At 36.3% G+C, this 13,158-nt stretch overlaps 1 protein-coding gene across 1 annotated transcript in view; it reads left to right on the top strand.

Moving 5' to 3' along the window:
* VMP1 (vacuole membrane protein 1) overlaps positions 1–13,158 on the top strand; it is a 107,287-nt gene that overhangs the window by 43,987 nt on the left and 50,142 nt on the right. Inside the window, exon 7 of the mRNA XM_054709040.1 lies at positions 4,887–5,018. Coding sequence (XP_054565015.1) covers positions 4,887–5,018 — 132 coding nt within the window. The remainder of the gene's footprint in view (positions 1–4,886; positions 5,019–13,158) is intronic.

The raw sequence follows: 13,158 nt of genomic DNA, 5'->3' as shown, positions 1-13,158 counted from the left end.
GTCTCCTAAATTTAAATACTTGGTGTTTATTCTTAGAGGACTCATTTTATTCTCTGAATTGTTATAATACTAAAGTAGGGTGAAACATTTCTTCGTAAACCAAGTGTTACTGTAATGGAGGCATCAGACTCTATGGTTGTATATTGTGATCTTACTTTCAGTTGTACTGATGTTTTCTTTTTATTATTTGCTTCAGTATATTTTGGGAAGTTTTTGGACTACATGTTCAGTGGCAAAATGTATTTTAACCCATACAAAACACTCTTTTTATGTGCTTAAATTTATTCAGGTGTCTATCATTGAGGAATAGTTCATTTGCTCAAAACTTCCTATTACTGCCCAAACCGGTTTGGCTCAGTGGATAGAGCGTCGGCCTGCGGACTAAGGGGTCCCAGGTTCGATTCCAGTCAAGGGCATGTACCCTGGTTGCGGGCACATCCCCATGTTTCTCTCTCACCGATGATTCTAACTATCCCTCTCCCTCCCTCTCTGTAAAAAGTCAATAAATATTTTTTAAAAAAACTTCCTATTACTATTTCAATTATTTTTAATTCATCATTTGCATTTATTAAGTTATATATTACCTATAACTTTTTCACTAACAGTTTCTTATCAAATGAAAATTGTGGAACAGATCACTTAAAAATCTTAACTAAAGAGGAATATGAATACTATGCCCACAGAAGAGGCAGAGTTTTCAAAGACATTTATGTGGTAGCAATTATGTTGTATTTTAAAAGAATTATAGGGGAAATGCCATACATTGAACTTGCTGAATATGAAAGACAGGAAAAATTGTCATGTTTCCTGTTACTCTTTCATAAACACTGGAAACAGATTCATTGTACTAGTTGCCTGTGTTTTTTAAATTTGACCACATTAGTCTTTTGATGAAACATTTTTATTAAAATAACAGGAGATACTTGGAACATGCTAGAAAGGGGCTATGTATATAGACTTTAGTTTTCTATTTTTCTTTTGTTCTTTCAAAAATGATTTATGTAGCTGGATTAACACCAATGCCAATAAAGAAAAGCTTCCATCCCAACTGGCAGTGGTAACTGTCTCCTACAAACTCCCACAGTGCACATTGTCTGAAGTGCTCATTTGGCCTGGCTTTTCATTCATGCCTTAAATTAGTCAACTTGGTTCGTACAGTGGCTTACTTCCCCAAATAAATTTTAAGCTCCTAAAAAATACAGACTGTGCATTAAGTTTATTACCCCTACAGCACTCAGCATTAGACTTTGCGCATATACAAGAATGTGAATAAATACTGACTGCCCTAGCCAGTGTGGCTCAGTTACTGGGTGTCATCCTGTGCACCAAAAGGTTGCTGGTTCAATTCCTGGTCAGGACACATGCCCTGGTTAAGGGCTCAATCCCCAGTGTAGGGTGTCCAAGAGGCAGCTGATCGATGTTCCACTCTCACATCAATGTTTCTCTCTCTCCCTTTCTCTTCCTCTCTCTCTAAAAATTAATGAAAAAAGTATTTTAAAAAATAATAAATAAATACTGACTAATTGGCTGAATGTTTGTTTGCTTTTCATATTTCCTTTTTTGACAACTGTCTTGGGTCATGTGAAAAATGTAGCACATATCAAATTGTCTAAATTTGTTCCCTTTGTTCTCAACATTTATAAGGACAGTCCTTTCAAAAAAGTGTGCTGGGAAAACTGAATATCCACATGCAAAAGAATGAAGTTGGACCGTTACCTTACACCATATACAAAAATTAACTCAAAATGCATCATATACATAAACTTAAGAGCTAAAATTATAAAACTCTTTGAAGAAAATATAGAGAAAAATCTGCATGGTTTTGAATTTGGCAATTAATTCTCTTTTAAGATATATTTTTTATTGATTTCAGAGAGGAAGGGAGAAGGAGAGAGAGATAGAAACATCAATCAATGATGAGAGAAAATCACTGATTGGCTGCCTCCTGCACCCCCCACACTGGGGATGGAGCTTACAACCGTGACCTCTGGGTTCCTGGGTCAACACTCAACCACTGAGACATGCTGGCCAGGATGGCAATCATTTCATAAATGTAACACCAAAAGGTTAGGTAACAAAAGGAAAATTGATTAATTGAACTTTACTAACATTTAAACCTTGTGCATGGAGGTCACTATCAAGAGAGTGAGTCCAGCTGAGGTGGCTTAGTGGTTGAGTGTTGACCCATGAACCAAGATGTCACCAGTTGATTCCCATTCTGGGCACATGCCCAGGTTACAGGCTCAATCCCCAGGAGGGGGCGTGCAGGAGGCCGGGATCAATGATTCTCTCTCATCATTGATGTTTCTCTCTCTCTCCCTCTCACTTCCCCTCTCCGAAATCACTAAAAACACATTTTTTAAAACGTGTGTGTGTGTGTGTGTGTGTGTGTGTGTGTGTGTGATGTGTGGTCAGTTAAGTATAAGACATGTAGCTCTTTATTTCATTTCAATTGATTATTTTTTAACTTGAAGGAAACTTGTCATGAGTTTGAGTCATATGATTGCTTTCAGAACAATTTAACATTTGACTTAAGTTTTAGGAGTTTATGTTTTAAATAAAATATGACAGTTAACTTTTCTTTCTACTTTTCATTATGGAAAAAAATTTAAGTACATAGAATTACATTATTAAATAAACATATTGTTCCCCAACTTCAGCTAATATTAACTCCTGGCTAATACTGTTTTATATATACCCCTCCTCATTCTGCTCTCAGTTATTTCGAAGCATATGCTAGATAACATATCACATTTCATCTGTAAATATATCAACTATAGAACTTTAGAAAAACACCTAAGAGAAATTAGGAATAGTCTCTTCAAATTAGTTGAACAGTTAGTATTCAATTTTTTTGTTGTTGTGTTTATTTCTTTTATTTTCTTTTCAAATTTATTTGTTATTGAAACTGGATTGTTTGTCAAGTGTAGTTTCCCACAGCCCTGATTTTACTGATTGTATTCCAGTTGGTATAATTTAAGTATGTTTCTATGTTTCCTATATTTCCTGTGAGTTGATAGTTAGATTGAGAGGCTTGAAAAAATTTTCTTTCTGGCAAGAATATACTTCAGAGCCTTGTGTATTTCTGTCATGAGGTACAGTAGTGTCTGGTTGTCTTTTTTGTGTGTGATATTAGCACTATTACTATATGTTCATTATTTTATTAGGGGTTATAAAATAGGGGTATCCCAATTATATCATTTTTTCTTTAGTTATTGACTGAAATACTTTATAAAGAGAAACTTCTCCTTATCAGCAATTTAATTTCCCTGAGATATCTTTCATATAGGTAAGACAGGATAAATAATTGATCTTTCTCTTTGTTACCAGTTTTTAAAATAGTAAGTTGGTCTACTAACACCTTCCAAAGTTGACTAACTTTAACTTTTCCTGTTTAGTAAAGTATGGTTTGTTTTGTTCCTTTATCCTTCTCTATATATGTCTCTTCTCCCTTCTCTCTGTTTTTTAACTAACTATAGCCTTATTCTTGCTTCAGAACTCTTGATTCACATGTGGATAATGCAGTTTCACTTGGATCATTGATTCTACACATTGAAATGTAGCACTGTGAACACAAAATCTTTGAATTTGATTATGTACCTTGGGAATTCTTTTCAAGGTATTTGTAGGCAAAGCCATAGAACAGAGCAAACAGAAAGGCCTAAAGTTGCTTCTTAGAACTAGCACATGCATTTTTCATTCACTCTGACTCAGGACAGAGAAGGATGGCTCAAAGTTGAGAATTTTCCTGGAGGCTATATGCCTCTTGCAGTATTACCTATTCTGTATTTGAGCCATGTAAGTTCAAACCAAGTTCCTGATTCTTTTACCTTTGTTTTTATCCTTATATGTTGAGTTGATTGAGAAAAAAAAATTACCTTCAAAAACAAGAATCTACAAAGAGACTAAAACATGAGTCACTCAATGTCCTAAGGAAATATAAACATTTTTCCTGTGGTTAAAATTTATCCATCCTAATGTTGTTTTCAAGGGGCTTTCTGACCACAGTTTGTTAAAAATTTTAACTCTGCACTAAAAATTCTATTGGGATTAAAGCAACATTCTAAATATCAGATTTCCTAGAAAATATTTGTCTAATAGCTATATCAGTGAATGCTCATTACCAAATCATTTGAATATTTTAAAAGGGGGAGAAATGACAAAAATAATAGAGTATAAGTAGAGCTCAGGCTGGGTGGTTCAGTGGGTTGGAGCCTTATCCCATACACCAAAAAGTTGTTACGGATGTCATCCCAGTTCGAGGAACTTAATGGGAGGCAACTAATGATGTTTCTCTCTCTCTCTCCCCCTCCCTTCCTCTCTGTCTAAAAATCAATTTAAAAAACATAATCCTTGTGTGAGGATTATAAAAAAATAGAATATAAGTAGATATGCAAGAGAACTAACATTAATTTCATGTCTGTAATACACCAGGATTGTCTGACAGTTTTATGTATAGCATCTTGCCTGGCATTGCCTTGGTCAGCATGGGGGCCAGGATTCCTCCTAGTTATGTACTAGCATATGCTTTTCTCACTTATGCCTACATCTTTTTTTTTTTTTTAATGTATTTTTATTGACTTTTTACAGAGAGGAAGGGAGAGGGATAGAGTTAGAAACATCGATGAGAGAGAAACATCCATCAGCTGCCTCCTGCACACCCCCCACTGGGGATGTGCCCGCAACCAAGGTACATGCTCTTGACCGGAATTGAAGCTGGGACCCTTCAGTCTGAAGGCCGATTCTCTATCCACTGAGCCAAACCGGTTTGGCTATGCCTACATCTTAATATGCTTTTGGTGATATCGAAAAATACAGATTTGATGTGTTTAGTGTCACTGTGTTGAGAACAGAATCTTATGTGATTGTTTTGGTTTTTGACATAGGGTGTCGGTACAGCAATTGGAGAGTTGCCTCCGTATTTCATGGCCAGAGCAGCTCGACTCTCAGGTGCTGAACCAGATGATGAAGAGTATCAGGAATTCGAAGAGATGCTGGAGCATGCAGAGGCTGCACAAGTAAGAACAGTGAGCAGAAGGGAGGGGGAATAAATAGAATACTTTAATTATCCCTAAAGAGTTTATGATTAAGGTGAAATTGTTAATAGTTTCTTTGAAGACTGCCAGTGTGAAAACAAAATTATACATGGTTTGGGATAGAACATTCAGAAAAGATGAAGTATACAAGTGATGATCATCTTGATTTTAGAATAGGGAAATATAGAAAGCGTCAACAAGACAACTCAGACTCAGCTAAAACACCTTGCCAGAAAATCAGGGTAATTTCATGTTGTCAGTGAGGTTAAGGAGCTGAAACATTCTTTGTCTGTTATATGTTTGTAAGTACAGTAAGTTCTCATTTAACATAGTCATTAGGTCTACAACTTTAACAAAATGACAAATAATGAAACAATTTTGAGGGAAACGGTATTATTCAAGGACCTGGTGTTTTACTAAGCAGACCATTGAATAAATAAGGGGGACAAAGAGGCTGAGTCCAAAATAGTAGAACTTCCGAATTAATATTTTGAAAGTAAGATCAACATAGTTTACCATGTTTAGATGAAATTATTTGGAATCTCCCAATAAGAAAGGACAATTCAGAGAAAATTATCCTTTATCAGTGAGCAAGGAAAAGGCTTCTTACATTTGAGTGCAAACCATATATCAACCTGTATTTTAATGTTACAAAATAGGTATTTTAGTCTTTTCAGGAAAATTCCTAAGAATATTATTAACTGAGTCTCCATCTTAGGGATGACAACAGAAATCAAAATAGACATAAATAAAAGGACATAAAAGAAAGATATTTGAAAGACTGTATATAAAATGCATCGCTCTCCCCAAATTTGTTCATTAATCTCTGAAGTTGTTTGAAAAATTGTTTTGTTGTTATGTGTTTTTAAGTATGTATGTTCACATAAGTGCACAGACAGTTTTTTGAGGAGGAATGAGTTCATATTTTCTTCTGAGTGGAATCTGAGATCCAAGAAACCATTGCCATGAGGGGTGGAAACCTATTTTAATGAAAGGTGGACTTTTTAAAAAAAGTTTTAAGTGGAAAATCAACCAAGAAGAGTTATAGTTTTTAAGTGAAAACAAATTTTCAAATATGACTATAGAATCTATATATATAAAAGCCTAAGCGGCCAGTTAACCGGTCGCTATCACGCGCACTGACCACCAGGGGTGCAGACACTCAACGCAGGAGCACCAGACACAGGGCTCACAGCCGGCGCGCACCACAGTGACACGAGCCTCTCCCGATCAGGACGGACTGGGCGCGAGCCCAGGGCAGATGCAGCAGGGCCAGGATGAGTGGGAGTGGCAGGCAGGTGCAGCAGGTGACGTTGGACTGCCAGTTTCAGCCCAATCTCCACAAGCCATGCCGAGAGACCCCACCGGTGCACAAATCCGTGCACCGGACCTCTAGTATCTAAATATAAAGCAAATTAATCAGAGCTGTGAACATCTGCTCTGTGTGGTAAAGTGTCCTGGTATCTGCTTTACCGTATCTGTCAAAACGTCTTCTGCCTCTCTCACATCATGATGCTTCTATTAAGGCTAAAAATTATTTCTAATCCAGACAACTTTTAAGTGTTTTTAATGCTTTTTAAATTCCAGATTTGACCCTGTGTTTACTCTGAAGTAGCATGGAAAATGTACCCTTTTAATTTTATAGAAAACTGCAAATCTGGAGGATGTTACCTCCCTATTTTTACGTGCTTAGAAGTAGAGTTAGAACCAGAACTCAGAAGCTTTCCTCAAAGCCAGGTGATTCTTGTTCTTTGGTTTATATGTAAGGACAAGGCACATAAAAGCTGAATGGAAGCTGTGTGGAGGTGAGGAGTAGGAGGGTCAGGCTTGCTTATTTATTAAAACCTCCATGTATTAGTTCCTGCAGATCTTTCCTTTGGGTATTCTTGCAGTTGACATTCTGAAGTGAGGCTGTGGAATGGGAGTTAGAGTTCTCCATTTACAGGACTATGTCAGTTTTCACTTACCCTGCTTTGTGATCATTCTGTGGATGCCTGCACACACATGTCCTGAGCCCAGAACCTTTGGTTCACTTTGTCTAGAGACTATACCTTATCTCTAGATATTACTTGTTGTCTTCCATGGGGCTAGGGAGGAAGTTGGCTGTGCTAAGTAGGAGTGGAACCTAGGAGTCTGGTTTTTATACAGTCTCCTTGTTTTCAGCCTTATCCCAGTCTCTTCCACAGTTCTGCTGAAGATCTTTTTGGAATTCAATAGTACAAATCACTTTGCTTCTCTTCCATATCTTCCACTGCAGGTTCTCATGTATAATTAATACTAGTTTCATCAAAGAGACAGTTCATGTTTCTATTTTCTATATTTCGAGGAAAAATAGTAGAGGAGGGGACTGTTGCCAGTTTTCCATATTAAAAATGATCCCTGATAATACTAATGTTTTAATTCTTTATTCAAAGTAGAGTTCCTTGTCGTGACTTGACAAAATAAGCTTTTTGGTTTTATTTGCTCTTGCTAACATTGTGGACTATTACTATATCCAAACAAGATCTATTATACTTCAGCTGTTTTGATACACTGCTGTGATAAAAATTTTTGTTTTGTATTTAAGGTTTTCACAATGCAAATCTATACATATAAAAGGCTAATATGCAAAGTGTCCCTGCAGGAGTTTGACCAGGAGACAGGAGTTCTATTGCTTGCTATGACATATGCTGACCACCAGGGGTTTGCATGAAACGAAGGAAGACCCCAATCGGCCCTGATCGCTGGCCAGGTCTAGGGACTCTACCCATGCACGAATTTCGTGCACCAGACCTCTAGTAAATGTATAACAGTTTAAGAAAATTTTTTGTAATTTTCTTTTTAAATCAGGTATCGTTAAAAAAAATTTTTAATCTTAGGCTCTTTGCTTCTGTTATATTTTCCAGATTTTCATCTTTTAAATTACATAAGTGTTTGTAGTAATAAGATTGAAGCATTCTAGGAGTATTAAAAGTTAAAAGTGAAAACCCACACACCTAATCCCCAAAGTAGGATAATGATTCTCTAATTCTAAGCTGTTTTTGCACTTATAACTTTTTAAAATAAAAACTAGGATCAGACCATACATATTAGGCTCAAGTTTCCCCCCCACATATAATAGACATTTGATACTGATTTTTAAGATTGTGCTCTTATTATGAAGTGACACAGCTCATTGCAGACAACTGTAAATATATCTCCTTAAAATTAATCCCTCCATTCTTCAGTCTTTTTCTCTATAAATATTTATAACAGTGAGTCATATTCTATTTATTTTTCTGTGACTTGTTTTAAATATAAAGTCATACTGTGAACATTTTTCAGTGCCATCAAATATTTTCTACATCTTTGCTTTTTATTACAAAGTATGTTTCTTGTATAAAATGTTGAAAATACAGATAAACAAAAAAAGAAAAAAACTTTAACTTGTTCATTTATCAATTTTTTATATTTAATATATTTTTCATTTTCTTATTAATTGCCATTTTTAAGGAGATTTCTTTTGTCATATGCTGTCAACATTTTCTTTAGGTTGTTTATTGTGCTTTGTTTTATTTTTAGAATAGAGAAATTTACATTTTTAATATCAATATCTTAGACTTTTTCTTTTAGAATAATCCCTAAAATTATCTTCCTGAACCCTTACAATTATGTAGTAAATATTTAGCTCTATTTTCTTTATTTTACTAGGGGCCCGGTGCACGAATTTGTGCATGGGTGGGGTCTGGCTGGCCCCGATCGGAGCCGGGCTGGCAGGAGGGAGGTGACACGTGAGGTTGGCCGGCCAGCTCTGCTCCCGATTGGGGTGGGGGCACCAATCAGAGGCGGTTGGCTGCCGCAGTACACATCATAACGACCGGTCATTCCATCATTCCGATTGCTTGGCTTTTATATATGTAGATTGTTAAATCTTTAATCTATTACAATACTTTACCTACCATATAATGTAGGGACCTAACTTTCTCTTTTTCAATTAATTAGCTATTTGTATATTCCATCATTGTTTTCCCAGTGATTTAATTTAGTTTTGACTTACATTTTATTGTTATAAATTGCATATTATACCTTTATAAATAGTTATTGATAGTATTTTTAAAGCTATTAGGTTTTTATTTATTTGTAAGCTATAATTTTACTGACATCTTTTTTCAAAATATATTTTTATTCATTTCAGAGAAGAAGGGAGAGGGGGAGAGAGATAGAAACATCAACGAGGAGAGAGAATCACTGATTGGCTGCCTCCTGCAAGCCCCACACTGGTAATCGAGCCCACAACCCGGCATGTGCCTTGACCCCGGGAATTGAACCGTGACCTCCTGGCTCATAGATTGGTGCTCAACCACTGAGCCATGCTGGCCAGGCTTACTGACATCTTTTTAGTTATATATTATTGATTGTGATTTAAAAGTTCTTACAGTAATCAGTTTTCACAAAGACCCAAAAGTTAATCTAACTTTGGTGTTAGAATTTCCTCATAGATACATGTATTCTGTAAACCCCCAGTTTGATGGGAGCAATAAAATATAGAGAAGGTAGCAGTATCTAAAACATCAAAGAAAGTAAAATGATTAATTATGAATGGGTATTTGAATTTTAAGATCTCCTGAGACTTAGGTAGAAAGTGTGTTTTTTATTCCTTTGGTAGAATAAGTTTATCAGCAGGAAGAGTGAAAAAAAAAATACTTGGCTCTCATTGCTTTACCATGTGCTCTCCAACTAGGATAAAGGGTGTATGCTTTTACTAGGAAGTTGTTACTAAGTAACAATTTTAAAGCTAAGTATTTGCTTAAATTCCAGTGTTGACTAATAGTTGGATTTTGTACTATAGATATTTTGAGGGGGGGAGATTAATACATTTATTTGAATTCTGATTCCTTTTGCTGCCTAATTTATTTTCATGAGTTCAGTATTGAGATTAGGCAGTATTTTTCCACCAAGCTGACGTCCTTTTGCTCTTAGCTTTCTGTCATGTTTTCACTAGATGTCTGTGGGAGGTAGACATGAATGAATGTAGTTTCCTATGACCTTCAGCAATTCTAGCATCATTTGTAAAAGTTAGGTCATCTGACTCCCTCCTTACCTCCCTTATCTAGTCATTCTTTTTATTTTTTAATCCTCATCCAAGGATATGTTTTTATTGATTTTAGAAAGAGAGGAAGGGGGGGGAGAGAGAGAGAGAAAGATGGATGTGAAATGTCTTCTCCTTTCTCTTCCCATTCCTGGTTCAGACCTTAATTACTAGGTCCCTGAACATTTCCAGCGACTTCCTAATAAGTCTCCTCTTAACTAGTCTTTTCCTTTTTTCTTTCTTTCTTTTTTTTTCCTGAAAACTACCTCTGGTCATAGAACTTGGCTGCTCAAAAGTCTTCCCAACCCCTGGAAATTGTCTCTTGCTTTATCTTTCTTGTGTACTTATCACTTGCTACCTTATTTTAAAACTATGAATGTTTCTTATCTCTCCCAGGAGTCTGTAAGCTCTTTAAGGGGAGGCCGAAAAAATGTGTGCATTGTCAACAATGCCTGACTGGTCTTGCACACACTACTCATGAGGTAGATACTTGGAATAAACTAAGAAATATCAAGTAAGAGATAAAATGTAGCATTACATGAAATATGTTCACTTCATATTACTCTACTGCAAAATAAAATGTAAAAGTGTAGTAAACATAGAAATTATTGAGATTTCAAATCATTAAGAAGAAAGATACAGTCAGACTGCTCCAAAACCACCCAAGCAAAGGAGGAGAAAACTAGCCCTTGCTGTAGCTCCTGCGGGGGGACACACAGTACACAAGGGTACACCAAGAGTGTACCTCAAGTAACTGGGAGGCTGACCCGTTGAACCAATAGGACACCTAGTAGACAAAACTACCCTACCAACTTAGGGAAGCAGAGAATATGAGAAGGCAAGGAAACAGATCACAAATCAAAGAAATGGAGGAGAACAAGCGACTGGACATAGAGTTCAAAACCACGGTTATAGGTTTTTCAAGAATTTCATGGAAAAGGCCGATAAATTCAATGAGGTCCAACTAGAAATTAAACATACACTGACTGAGATAAAAAATATTATACAGAGACCCAAAAGCAGACTAGGATTGCAAGAATCAACTCAAAGATTTGGAATACAAAGAGGCCAAGGTCACTCTTCCAGAGAAGCATGAAGAGAAGAGAATTCAGTGGTCAGTGAGGGGAAAAAAACAAAGGGGACATCTCTAAGACTTTCAACAATAAAGATAAATTTAAAAACCAAGGAGCCCTGGCTGGTTTGGGTCAGTGGATAGAGTGTCCGCCTGTGGACTGAAGGGTTCGATCCCAGTCAAGGTCACATGCTTGGGTTGTGGGCTTGATCCCCAGTAGGGGGCATGCAGGAGGCAGCCAATCAATGATTCTCTCTCATCACTGATGTTTCTCTTTCCCTCTCCCTTCCTTTCTAAAATCAATTTAAAAAATCTTTTTAAAAGAAGAAAGATTGAGCAGTTTGCATCTTTTAGTTTAATAGTCATCTTAGAGCAAGCATTAAAGATAAATTAGAAGACATTATACACAAATGACATAATTTTTAATTCACATCCAGTAAAACAACATTGGTAAAATTCTATACTTTAGAAACAAATGAAGGTTCCTATGATAATTTGTTTATTCTTTAAGCTGCATAACTAAAGGAAAGGAAAAATTAAAGGCATTAGGAACAAAAGAGTTTGAAAAATAAAGTAATTTATTTGCTTGATGTATCCTAAAAGATTAGGGCAGCCAGTATTGAAGTAATGGGGGATGGGATCATGGAGGTGACTGTGGTTTTTTGTGTTTAAAGCTTACACAATAGAGTAAGAATGTCGTACATGTTTACTTGGAAGAATATGGTTTGAATAAGTGTGCTTTCCTAAATGCTCTCTGTCCAAGTGACCTCGAGACTTGGATTCTTTTTTTACAAAATGGTAGGTTGCTGACTGTGTGAAACTGTTTTTTACTATTTCTATCAATATAGGAAATTAAGAATTAAGTCAAATAAGAAATTGAGCCCTGGCCAGATGGCTCAGTTAGTTGGAGTGTCGTCCTGTACCTCCAACTTGGTACACAGGTTTCGGGTTCCATTCTGGTCAGGGCACATATATAGGTTTCGGTTTGATTCCCTGTTGGGGTCCCATATGGGAGTCAACTGATCGATGTCTCAGGTGAGGATAAAAAAAATTTTTTTGAAAAGTTGAGAAAATGCAAGTTGTTTCTCTATATTTGTATTGACTAATTTGTCTTTCTTTTGAGTATAATTCATGAGTCTGTTAAGTATTTCCTCAAAGGCTGTTTTATAGATTCTGGATTTTTTTATTGAATTTGTTGGGTTGACATTGGTTAATAAAATTATGTGGGCTTCAGGTGTATAATTTTATAATATATCATCTGTATATTGTATTGTGTGTTCACCACCCCAAATCAGATCTCCTTCCATCATTTTTCCCCCTTTACCCTCTTCTAACTCCTCTACTTATCTTTCCCTCTAATAATCACCATATTGTTGTCTGTGCCTATGAGTTTGTTTTTTTTTAATCCCTTCATCTTTTTCACCCAGCACCCCCCAATCCTCCTCCCCTCTGACAGCGCTCAGTCTGTTTCTATTTTGTTTGTTAGTTTATTTAGTTTATTAGATTTCATATATACCGGTAAGTGAAATCATATGGTATTTGTCTTTCTCTGACTGACTTACTTCATTCAGCATATTACTCTCCAGGTCCATCCATGCTGTCATAAAAAGTAAGATTTCCTTCTTTTTTACAGCCAGGTAGTATACCTTTGTATAAATATACCACAGCTTTTTTATCCACTCATCTACTGATGGGCACTTGGGCTGCTTCCAGATCTTGGCTGTTGTAAATAACGCTGCAGTGAACATAGGCATGCATGTATTCTTTCGAATTAGTGTTTCTGGTTTCTCTGGATATTCCCAGAAGTGGAATCACTGGGCCCAAGGCAGTTTGTATTTTTTTGAGGTAACTCCATACTGCTTTCCTCATTGGCTCCACCACTCTGCATTACCACCAACAGTGCAGGAGGGACCCCTTTTCTCCACATCCTTGCCAGCACTTGTTCGTTGATTTATTGATGATGGCCATTCTGAGTAGTTTGAAGTGATCTCATTGTGGTTTTA

This window comes from Eptesicus fuscus, chromosome 20 (genome assembly GCF_027574615.1).
Source record: "Eptesicus fuscus isolate TK198812 chromosome 20, DD_ASM_mEF_20220401, whole genome shotgun sequence".
Taxonomy (NCBI): Eukaryota; Metazoa; Chordata; class Mammalia; order Chiroptera; family Vespertilionidae; genus Eptesicus; species Eptesicus fuscus.
This window is presented reverse-complemented; position numbering and strand designations above follow the sequence as displayed.